We start from the raw sequence: 13199 nt of genomic DNA, 5'->3' as shown, positions 1-13199 counted from the left end.
TACACTTAAAACATATGCAGTACCTAGGTAACTTTGCTTTGTACTGTAATATTGTTTTGATTAGTTTATTGATTACTTTTGTAAGGCTAAAGATACCATCAATATAAATTCCAACTTATCATGTCATACTCAATCTCTTTCTTTGGAATATCACTTTCTTTATGAATGATGTGTTTCATCCACTTAATACAGTATAATATTATACTGCTATGGAATTTAAGTGAATATTCCTTCTTAACTCTCTATTATGTTATTAAGATTTAAAACACAAGTGCAATATTAAGAAATCAGTGTTAGTACTTTTGTTTTACAGGCAATATAGATAATATCAAACAGAAAGAAGCCATATAAAAATAACGATATAAAATTTCACGTTCCATTTGAAGTTTGTGCACCACTGTTTTCTTAATCCAACAGGCTGCTTATTCATATACACAACCCTTCCTCTTTCCATACTTAGCGCTTGCTGCCCGCGCACGACGTCAAGGTCAGAAAAATGCGTTTGCTTTGACATAGTGTATGGTATGAAACTGGGTTTAGTATGTGGAATCTGTAACAGATGACTCTGTATAGGGCAAATCCGATAATGATGCCGCGGCGGGAGAGTTGCCGCATTGTCTAGCTCTGTTGGTTCAAGTCGTTCTCGGTAGATGACAGCACAGTTAAAGCAAGCATTGTGCGATTTTGTGTTGAATATTTGTAGTGCTTACGTGAGTTACAACAGATTTAATGCGGCAAGTTTCTTACGGGTCGATTGTATAAACCATTTAATCTTAGATCAGAGGTTAATGTTTGTTTTGTTTTATTCAACGACGCTCGCAACTGCAGAGGTTATATCAGTGTCGCCGGATGTGCCGGAATTTTGTCCCACAGGAGTTCTTTTACATGCCAGTAAATCTACTGACATGAGCCTGTCGCATTTAAGCACACTTAAATGCCATCGACCTGGCCCGGGATCGAACCCGCAACCTCGGGCATAGAAGGTCAGCGCTATATCAACTTGCCAACCAGGTCGACTCAGAGGTTAAATTGATCCTTGTTCTAGCTGAACTTGGAATTTTGTGTTGTATAAAGTGTAATCTGAGATTAATTTTATTTGTCTCAAACTAAAGTCAACTTTGACTGAAGAAATTTCTCCGATTAAGTTAGATGATCCAATTTCAGTTATTTCTTTTCTGTTTGAAATATATGAATGACAGATTGTGCAAATAAAATATGCATTATTATTATTATTATTATTATTATTATTATTATTATTATTATTATTATTATTATTAATAGATATGGTAGATACATATATTTTTTTTTTCAATTTATTGCCTTAATACACAAACAATCTTATATTTTATAAGGCTCTATCGTGTTCAGCAGTATCAAATAACATAACCTATAATTATATTACGTTTATAACAACCATTAATTATTAATGGATATGATAGGTACATTCATAAATTTTCAATTAACTGTATTACTAAACGAAAATTGTCGTTTTATAAAGCTTTATTATATTTAGCAGTATCAAACACCATAACATGATAACAATTTGGAGAACAGTCAACCTTCTTCTTATTGTCCGCCATTATTTACATTGCACAAAACAAATCACTGTCTCCAACAGAGTGTGATACGGAAAGTCGCCATAAAGTAGTTGTAAAGTCGCTAGATTTCTCATTATCAACAAAGAAAGATTAAATTTTGTCTCTATGGGGTGTTAAAAAGTTCGCTAGATCCCTATTTAAGCAATATAAAAGTTAAAAGAAATTGTTGTTGAAAAAGAGTTAAAGTCGCTAGATTGGTGGCAATACTGAACAAACTTGTAGAAAATGGCCCGCGTATTACATATTTCACCTATTTATGCGATGTTGCCAAATCCTTTTCGCGTGAACTTAGATTGCATTTGAACCAAGCTAATTTGATCGCGGGAAAGTTTTATACAATAGAAGAAGTGTCTGAACTCGGTTCGCTTTTCGATCTTCGATCAAAGTTGATCTTTAGTCAGGGAGTTTTATACAAATGGGCCTAAATGTAGTGTTAAAGTTTTTCTTACTTTTCATATAAAGTGCCTGAAGTAGGCTACTTCGTATCGCAGTACCTGTGAAATGACACTGAATTAGAGGATTTAACATCCTTCCCCTTGCCTTCACTTCAATGTGGCAAGTAAGGGGTGCAGCATCTCTAACTGAAGTTTAGCAAGAATTAAAGGGATAGATGCTGCAGTATAAAAAAATTGATTTTATGTTTCTATAAATTCATAAATATATCTACCTCGAAGTTTATTCAAGAAATTTCTTTATCTATTATTTTATCTCGCTACTAAGTCAGTCCCTTTATATGCAGATGAAGGGCTGTATTCATAGACATTCTTAGCGCGGGCTTCTGGTGGATGATCAGCGAACTAACGTTTTTCGTATTCATAAACCAGTGTTAGCGTTATGATATGATATGAATCCCGTACAACTAACCAGTCGATAGCCGGGGCTACTTTAGCAAGCTCGTAGCGCGGGCTAGCGAAATAGAAACTAATATAAATCTGAAAATTGCAATTTTAATAAAAGTCAAATTGTACTGTAGGTACAGGTTTTCAAGTGCAAAACAATATTTATCTGGCTGCAAGTTACGTTACGTTTCTCTGGCGTCTTTCTGAAGGACTTGTGGCAATAATATGTTATGTCAAATTATTAACTTAATGACTTAATTGTAATAGTTTTGTCTCATAGATTCCCCAGCTCTTTATTATTAATAGTCAACATGTAACTCTTAAAGATGATTAATGAAATGGTGCTAATGAAGACGAAATGAGTTCGAGCCCCAACGCCGAAAGTTACCCAGCAATTCTTGTTCAAGTGGTTGAGGGAAAACCTCAGAAAACCCCAACTTGTAAAACACATATTCCAAAAGATGGCATCACATGTGACAAAATATTGAAATTTCAATGTCTATTAATTGATTACAATGACATAACATTTAGTGATACCTAAATTAATATTTATTTTGTGACTTGGCGTATTACTGCTCCAAACCCACCCTTTAACGTAGCCTACAGTATAAAATCGCTGTCACAAACCTTACATTTGCTAAAATAGTGTTTTTTTTTTTCCCAATGTGCAAACATACATTGTTAGGAAATATAATTTAAGTTTGATGTATTTGTTTAGGTCTAGAAGAAAATAGTTCGGTTAGAGCGTCTAGCCGCGAAACCAGGTGGCCCGGGTTCGATTCCCGGTCGGGGCATGTTACCTCGTTGAGGTTTTTCCGGGGGTTTTCCTCAACCCAATATGAGCAAATGCTGGGTAACTTTCGATATTGGACCCCGGACTCATTTGACCGGCATTATCACCTTCATCTCATTCAGACGCTAAATAACCTAAGCTGTTGATAAAGCGTCGTTAAATAACCTACTTAAAAAAAAAAGAAAAAACTATGAAAGTATATAAGTAGCCAGACCAAATTAATGATTTTCGTCCAAAATGTTTGAGAAGAACACTTCGTGACGACTCCTTTCAGAAATGGAGTGAACTTCCTGGAAAAGGGAAAGGTGTCACATTTTATTCCCACTGGAAGAAATGAAATGCATGGATTTCCAACAAGAAGGGTCTCTCCTGCAGCCAATGGACTGAAGGGATCAAAATGAGCTGCAACGTTATTCCAGGCAGAAGCCCTGGTACTACCCATTGCAGAAGATGCGATGAGCATGAAACCTCAGCCCATGTACTGGGTTTTTGCCGGAAGGGAGAATTACTGAGAATTGACCGTCATAATAAAATTCGCTCCATGATTGCCAATGCACTTCGCCGGACTGATAAGTATGAGGTGTACGAGGAAATTGGGCGCCTTTCTGCTGACGGTTCAACTAGAAGAGCAGATATCATTATTATAGACCGAAAAAAAATTGTGGATTCATTCTCGATCTCACAGTCCGTTTTGAGAACAGCGAGGAACAACATAGAGAAGTCTGCAAAGAAAAACGGGCAATTTATCTGCCATGCTGCAGCGATTTGTGGACCAAATATAACATCAACACATGGGACGTTATAGGAATTATGATTGGGGCTAGAGGCACAAGTCTTCCGAAAATTAAAAGTTCCTGACAGCACCCTGGACATGATATTCTCATCGATTTTCATAATTAATCATCACTTATATTCTTTATAAAATGTAATTTGTCTTGTAGCCTAAATTCTTTGTCGCATTTCTAATAAATTTCTCAATGATAGCCTACCTACCTAGGGTTTCTATTAAAGAAAAAATTGAATTAAATATAAATATTCATTTAGAATTGATTAGGAGGGCGGTTATTAAACCCTGGTTGGGACGGCTATCAAATATCTATATCTAATTTTCTAAAGGAGGGACTTTTTGCGTCCCGTCTCGAATCGAAGCGGGACTCTGAATTTTTATATGAAAATCCGGACATATCCCGCCAAATCGGGACATCTGGTAACCCTGGGTTACACGCAAATTTGTAAACGGAAAGAACACAATAGATTTAATCAAAGAAGGGAATGTGTCCCAGATCTCCCATAAATCTCAACTGTCATCTTACCTTGAGTTCCAGTAGCCACTAAGATGGCAACAAGTATCAGGCTTCGCATCATTGTAGCGTTCTTATTTTCACCTCTTAACGAACTGATTTCATTCTAGTCTCTCCGAGTCTTTTATACCTTAAACACTCCTACACGATTATAGTTCTGGTAATCCCATTCATAGTTTATCTCTCAATTGTCAAGACATATTGTGGGCCGTACTGAAGTAGCGCGATAACAATTTTCAGGAAACAGGTCAACGGAATCAGTGCGTTTGCTCTAATAATGCTATCAAAGTTCTTTTTTGCAGCATTCGTAAAATTTTGTGTTATCTTATTATTGTAAAACTTTGTTACATGTGACGTCACTGTCTTTACCATAATCAGCGTATTCATCATCAAACTCTCAAGGGTTAGATGTCTGGTTATTCCGGCTTTACACCTACTACTTTCTTACTTCATGTCTAATTTTTAACTATATTTTCCTTATTTACTGTAAATTTGGATTATTTATTTATTTTATTTCTTCCTGTAACCACTACAGGTTGCCATCGACAAAGAGTACCATGATACAATAGAACAACCGTGGCGAAAAGGCCATGGTGCGCCGAGCCACTGCGTAAGCTGCAACGTGCATAGCACCTATGGAGGGAGGCGGACAACCGAAGGGGAAGTTAATGTTTAGGACGTGTAACGAAGAAAGAAATGGACAAGAAAACATAGGACACATTATCACAACCTAAAATTAACTGTCTTCAGAATGTCTCTGCGACAAAGTTTCAAAATCAGGAATTATGTCACTTACTGCCAATCGTAGTTGATCACGAAGTAACTTGTCTGTCAGTCGTGATCTAAATTTTATTTTTATTATTTTCATTGTTGAAAATAATTTTTCACAAACGTAAGTTACAGCGAACATGGCTTCAACAGAGCAAGCGAAAGAACGAAGCTTCAAATATTTATTTTTTTTCCAAAGATTTGAAAAGTTCAATATCTGTCAAGTCCTTACATCTAGCTTTCATTTAACGTCACATTGTAAATCTGTGAGTTTAAATTGAAAATCTAACCGCATTATTCGTACATCTGCTGTAAAAGAATCGACGTACAACACTTAACCTTTTAATGTTTCATCAGGAACATGTAGTAACTTATAATGCCGTTTTATGTTATACAACCGTTTTCCTAGTAATATTTGTGAACAAATCATACATTTAATATTTTCATCATATTGTAAGCAAAAGAATGCATCCTCCCATCCTACTTGAAACTTTCGTTTTTTGTAGAGGTACATGGTTTCGAGAGAGATATTGCGACGATACGCCACTCGCAGGTCAGAGACAAATACAAGTGGAACGGAGTTTGACTCCAGTGAGTGAGAGGGTGGGGGTTGTGGGTAGGAAGCAAGAGTAATGCACTGCGAGCCACAATGTGCTCGTGAGTCGCATTTTCGCCACGGCTGAAATAGAGTAAATGCCTTGAGGCTTAGTGATACATTGTTGTTAAAATGAAAAATAACAATTTGAATTAGGGGAGAGTCGGGTAGTATCGGACATCGGGTAATATCGGACAGTGAGTTTCTTTCATCTATCACACGATGATAGTACCTGATTGACAGGGTTACGTTTCTGTGATGTCGCATAGAGAAACGTAACCATGTCATTCAGGTACTACCATATGGTGATAGATGAAAGAAACGCACTGTCCGATACTACCCGATGTCCGATACTACCCGACTTTCCCCTATATTGAAACATATGATATTAAACGAAGTAACGTCAAGGAGATGCGAATTAGTCATGGTCCATATTGTATGATGCCTGAAAATAGCTATTGAGCCTTTGAGTGTTGCAATTATTAAATCTCTTAAAATATTTTTATGCAAGCCAAAAGATTTACAGAAGTCGACTGGGAACGAGTATGGTCCCACGGGCTTCTATCATTAGTCCCGTAATGACGATGGATTCCAGATGGTATTTGTCCTTGTAAAGACTGATGGAAGGTTCATATATATTCCATTTTTCCTCATGTACTTCTTCTGGCTGGTGTTCGTGCGATTCGAATCTCACAGTAGGGTCTATGATGTAACCTTCAAGAGAGGGAGGTTTAAATGCAATTATGTCGATTCTTCGATTACTGCCCTCACTGGATATGCCGTGTACTTCTTCATATACTGAATAACCTTTGTTTCTTAAGGCTGTTGCTATTATAGATCTTATTATTCTTCTATAACACTTCAAAAATGTGTATTTGAAAAATGAAAAAATTCCTAAGGAATGGTGGTTGACAATAGTAAAACTTCTCTTGAAGTAAGGTATTTTTTTTTTAATTTCGACCGGCCAGAGGCCGTTTTCCAAAGTTATCTGTTTTTGTTGTCTGTTTGTTTTCCTTTGTTTCCTTTGTTTTTACTTATACTAATACAATCACAACACCCATGCCCGAGGCGGGACTCGAACCCACAACCCTTCGGACCAAGCGATAGGGACATGCCGTGCCCCTACCGCTTGAGCCATCCGGGCCGGCCGGTATTAGATCTAAGTGTACAAAGTGTAGAGAAATAAACCGACTTTCTACAGGTTATAAAATATATGCCAAATTTGCTTTAGGGTCAATTCCATTATAATCACAATAATTATCATCATCATATCCCTCACGTATTAGACCCTGCAGGATCTGTTACGGTCTCATGCCAGCGCTTTCGTGGTCTTCCCAATTTCCTCTTTCCTCTTGGTACATAAGTAAGAATCTGTTTAGGCCATCTAGTGCGATCCATCCTTTCGACATGTTTTTTCCACTGAAGTCGATATTGTTGAACAAAATTAACTATAGGATCCATTTTGAGTTCCTGCAATATGTCCACATTTTTACGGTGTTCCAGCAAAGAGCATCCCGCTGTTCGTCTCGTGAACCTCATTTCAGCTGTCGTCAACCTTTGCTCATCAGCTTTTCTGCTTGTCCATGCCTCGCTACCGTAAGTGAAGACCGGTCGAGCTAGTGTTTTATATACCTTTAGCCTTGTATGTTTCTGAACATGGGAGGATTTGAAGACGGCGTTAATGACGCCAGTGTTTTTTATAAATTTAGATATTTTGTTTGACATATCTTCATCAGTGATGTAAGACAGGTTATAACCTAAATAGTTAAATGAATTAACACGTTCAATTAAAGTATTATTTATCATGATCTTACTTGGAATTGGGTTCTCTCCCGAAAATGCCATGACTTTTGTTTTCTCTTTTGAGATTTCCATATTGAAATCAGAGGCGATTATTTGCAAATTATAAATGGCTCTTTGTAAAGCATCCTCTGTTTTAGCGATAATAACCTGATCGTCGGCAAACATTAGTGTATCGAGAACTGTGTTTCGATTAATTTGAATTCCAGCATGATGACTTTACCTCCAAATGTATAAAATATTATAAAATTATTATATTATTATTATTATAAAATAATCAAAGTGATCTGAGAACAAGAAGAAGTTTTGAAGATGTTGTCTTCACGTACAAATCATCAATAGGTAAAAGACGTGAATAGAATACCTTCGGAATAAGAGTATAAGCACATAGGAAACCATGCAACATATACCCTTATTCCGGGGGTATTCAATTGAGGGGGTCAGCGCAACAGTGGTTTAACCCTCCTCAATGCGAAAAATTAAATATTGAGCCTTCTGTTGATTTTGACGTGAACTATCTTCATACGAAGTGGAATAGACGAATCCACCATTATATAGTTTGTTACGAATCATGTAATTTTCCCCTAAACATATCACTTTATATACTACTAAGATTTATTTTAAATCATCCGTCCTCAAGTGAGGTTGACCACTGGGATCCGGAATTAAAAAACATAAAAGATAAAGGGAAATGAAACGAGCAAAATAATGATTCGATTTGTGCATTACAACAAAAATTTATGTGTTAACATATGCAGGGACATCATTTTATTTTTACTTCAATTTTTATTGTACCTGAGTTTTTGAATGTACTTCACTCCCACCCCTTCTACTAAGGAAGTTCCAACTCCACATAGAACCAAGACCGCAGATAGTAAGCAGTACTGAGTTACTGAGTATAGTACGTTCCAGAAATATGTTCGCGTTTTCCAGTGACGAAAGAGCTTTCAATATTGAATCATATTTTCGCACAGGTAATGTCCGTTTGCCTACGTCGCATCCCGATTTCCCCCACCTGCTTCTGCTCGCCCCTCTGTAAAAGCTGGGCTGTCTTAGCTCTTTTCTGAAAACATTAATTTCTCTTAGGGATTGGACGTTTACGTAATATTATACAGCTGTTTAATTTAACTTAAATAAAAGGGCCTCGTTAAGTAATTAACTGTCACGTGATTTCCTCCCATTCTACAATCCTGCGGCATAACCACTTGGACGGACAGTAGATAGCATGTCTGAGTAATTTTATATTTTCGGGTCGGGCAGAAGTGAAGATTGAATTCACAGTACGTAGAGTAGGTACAGAATTATTTCAACATGAGTTACTAGTACGAAGGACGAAACTGGCAATTCGAATTAGATGCAATAGTCTATAGTGCGATAATATGCACAAAAGAACTGAAGCCTGTATCGAAATGAACGGCCACCATTTTCAAAATTGTGTTTAAATATTCATATTATGATTATTTTTCAATTTAACTTCTTTCTCTATATTGTACGCTAATGTGCTGTAGACAGTATACACTGCATAATGAATACGTTCGCATGGATAACTCACTTCGTGAGTAAAAACACTTATTCTTAATACAGTACTGTACTTTGATTGAATAAAAACCTAATGAAAATTATGAAACTCAAAATCGCGATATTTCCTACTTTACGTAAATGGATGAACTACTTTTCTTCCATCCTATACCTAGTAGAGTGATTTGTGTTTTACGCCAGTATCATCGAACTCGAGTCTTGGAGGGGGGAGCAAACGGTGTTTCCGGTTCTCTAAAGGTATAGACAGGTTAATATTAAAAATGTTAGTAAAAATAAAATGATGTCCCTGTAGATGATAGTGTAGAATTTGAAGAGAGGCCTTAAGAATTTCCATTACAATATTCTGAACCTCATAAAAGGGAATTTGAAAGGATTTAAGAATATTAGATGTAAATTTTGGTAAACAATCCCTCGCTCCAAATAGTAAGCTTGTAACATCCCAGTTGTAAAGCAAAATGCCATATTTTTCGCTGAGGTATGGAAGGCAAGGTAGTTATTTAGCTCGTATGTCATCATTTATCTGCAGCGCTTGATTCATGTCTCTTTCAAAGCAAATCGTACGGTCTAAGACCATCGCTTTCTGGGTTCTTCTATTGATGGCATTTATATCGACTCTTCTATGAGAATCATCTTCAGACACACAATAAATCTCCTCATGTACTTCCCATCCTCTGTTTCTTAGCAGGTTGGCAATTGCTGTACGGGCACGATGGTGTCTGTTGTTACGCAGTAGCTTTCCCTTCTTACAGAACCCCAGTACGTGGCCAAGTGTTTCAGTTTCGCTGCAGCCGGGATGGCGACAACGGGTAGTACCTCAGTCTAGTATATACAGTCGCGAAGCTCAATACGTAGTAAATATGCAAACATTAGATAGTTGCTCACCACTAGGATCGCTAATATCGCCTCATTACAGGCAATGCAAAATAGTACCTTCACAGTCTATTGTTTCTAGCACCCTCAAAACTCAAGCTTCGTGACTGTATATAGTAGACTGTGGTAGTACTGAAGGTTCTGACAAGGACAGCTCTCACTGCGGTGACGTTGCAAGACATCTTGATGGCATTGATGTATTCCGAGGACGAAAGACACTTTTTAGAGGAGATCCAGGAGTTGGCTTTGGGACCTTTATCTTGCTTTTTCTACATTTAAAAAAGTGGCTTAGACCACTGTTGCGTTGCGTTAAAAAACGACATTATGTTTGTGGATGATGAAAAGCATTCGGCAGACTTAACAGGAAAGCAGTATAGGATATTTTACAAAAAGTGACATTCCAAATGATCTAATGCAAGTAATAAAGAGTGTGTATAGGTTAAATTGCTAATTGCGTCAAAATGATTAAAGAAATAGTAACAATGAACCAAGGAGTTCTATACGGCTCACAGTGGTCTAAAATCCATATTTAGGAGGACAAATGGAGAAAAATGACATGTAAAAAAATGAAATTAAACCCTTAAATTATTTTTCCTATATAACTGAGTAACACTCAATTGATAATCTTAATCAGCGGAGGTGGCTGCATAGCGAGATAAGAAGCCTGTAACATGCCACAATTCGCCACCCTGCATTCTTACTCAGCAAGCGCCGCGAGTCTGCCGTTTTCCTTGTCCTGTAACTCTGTTGTAAGTGGTCGATTCCATTCATATTTGGTATCAACATGTCAAGTAGTTCTTTAGGTATGTAACACTGTTTGTTTGTGTTACATTTAATGTTATTATAGCATGTCAAATTAGCATGAATGGACACGGGACAAAATATAAATATAACCATTGAGTGCAGACTTTGCTAAGGTAGAGAAAAAAAAACCCTTTGGTTCGTCCAAAAATGATTTTTTTTTTCACTTCCTCCACTATTTACCTCTATTTTAAATATAGTCTTAAGGTGCGCAGATTTGCGGAAGTAATAATTCATGAGCACTATTCTTTCGAGGTGCAGTAGTGCAATTTTTCTCGGCTGCAGTTATTTCAATATCTGTGAGCCGAATCTGCTTCCGCAGTATAATCCAGGGAATTCAAGATGACAGCTTGTTAATTATGTATCAAATAAGCTTCCCGAGTGTCCAAAAGGTGCAATAGTACCTAAAATATTACATTCCCCCCCCCATAAGATTTTGTCTAAATGCATCCCCCTGTAAGGGGCACTTCTGCTCATACCAACGTAAACAGAGTTTGTACACAAAACAAATGTACTAAGTGTAACTACTGTATAAAATTTCATAAAAATCTGTTAGATAGGACAAAAGTTACTAATTTTGTCTAATTGCGCCCCCCTATAAGGAGTAGTTAACTTAGACCAACGTAATGAGAGCTTATATACAAAACATACATGCTACCTGTAACTACTTTGTAAAATTTCATAAAAATCTGTTAAATAGGAGAAAAGTTACTAATTTTGTCTAATTGCGCCCCCTATAAGGGGTAGTTCCCCTTATACGAACGTAATCAGAGCTTGTATACAAAACATATATGTTCCTTGTAACTGTTTTGTAAAATTTCATACAAATCTATCAAATAGGAGAAAAGTTACTAATTTTGTTTAATTTCGCCCCCCTATAAGGGGTAGTTCCCCTTATACCAACGTAACGAGAGCTTGTATACAAAACATATATGCTACCTGTAACTACTTTGTAAAATTTCATAAAAATCTGTTAAATAGGAGAAAAGTTACTAATTTTGTCTAATTGCGCCTCTTATAAGGGGTAGTTCCCCTTATACGAACGTAATCAGAGTTTGTATACAAATCATATATGCTACTTGTAACTGCTTTGTAAAATTTCATAAAAATCTGTTAAATAGAAGAAAAGTTACTAATTTTGTCTAATTGCGCCCCCACTATAAGGGGTAGTTCCCCTTATACCAACGTAACGAGAGCTTGTATACAAAACATATATGCTACCTGTAACTGCTGTGTAAAATTTCATAAAAATCTGTTAAATATGAGAAAAGTTACTAATTTTGTCTAATTGCGCCCCCTATAAGGGGTAGTTCCCCTTATACGAACGTAATCAGAGCTTGTATACAAAACATATATGCTACTTGTAACTGCTTTGTAAAATTTCATAAAAATCTGTCAGATAGGAGAAAAGTTTCTAATTTTGTCTAAATGCGCCCCCCTATAAGGGGTAGTTCCCCTTATACCAACGTAACGAGAGCTTGCATACAGAACATATATGCTACCTGTAACTACTGTGTAAAATTTCATAAAAATCTGTTAGGTAGCTGAAAAGTTATTAATATGTCCCGCTAAATTTGCATTCTAGACCACTGTGCGGCTGTAGGCCTACACTTGAGATGCTTTACATATGGAATAAACATAAAACAAGCATAATGTAGCAATTTTCTATCATACTGGTTCAGTGGAAGGGAAGGCCGAATGGTCTTAATTCTGCCAGTTAGAGTAGAATATTTATTATTATTATTATTATTATTATTATTATTATTATTATTATTATTATTATTATTATTATTATTATTATTATTATTAAACTAACATGCATTAAAGTTTCAAAGGATGTAACTATCTTTGATGATGATTAGACAAAATAAGCAGAAAATCAGAAACGGAATTGTTATACAATAGATCTATAAACTAATCCAAGTGGTACAACAATTTAATTTTAACGATTGAAATAGAAATAAATCTATTATGGGAGAGATCGTGAAAGATGATAGTCGTAATATTTTGTGACAAAATCTTGAAAAAGACTGCATATTTTAATTATTTAGGGTGCAATTTATCTTTCAGCTATGATATGAGTATAACATTAAATCTGTCGACATCGGAAAATTAGAAAAAAAAAAAAAAAACAATAAAAATAAAAATAAAACGCAAAATTAAAATTTTAGAAATCCCTGGCAGTACGTAGAAAGTGCTGAAGTGAAAGTTTGAAAGGGAGACAAAATATGGAAAAAAAGTGAAAGTACCGTCTCCAAGTATTGTCGGTTTGGGAGGAAAATCATAAATACCTAT

The 13199-nt window shown here is 36.1% G+C and overlaps 1 protein-coding gene across 1 annotated transcript in view; it reads right to left on the bottom strand.

Annotated features, from left to right (window-relative positions):
* LOC138700352 (trypsin-1-like) overlaps nucleotides 1-4681 on the bottom strand; it is a 35589-nt gene extending 30908 nt beyond the window's left edge. Inside the window, exon 1 of the mRNA XM_069826922.1 lies at nucleotides 4544-4681. Within this exon, the coding sequence (XP_069683023.1) occupies nucleotides 4544-4595 (52 nt within the window). The 5' untranslated portion in view covers nucleotides 4596-4681. The remainder of the gene's footprint in view (nucleotides 1-4543) is intronic.
* Nucleotides 4682-13199: the final 8518 nt, after the last annotated feature.

Source organism: Periplaneta americana, chromosome 5, assembly GCF_040183065.1.
Source record: "Periplaneta americana isolate PAMFEO1 chromosome 5, P.americana_PAMFEO1_priV1, whole genome shotgun sequence".
NCBI classification, from domain to species: domain Eukaryota; kingdom Metazoa; phylum Arthropoda; class Insecta; order Blattodea; family Blattidae; genus Periplaneta; species Periplaneta americana.
This window is presented reverse-complemented; position numbering and strand designations above follow the sequence as displayed.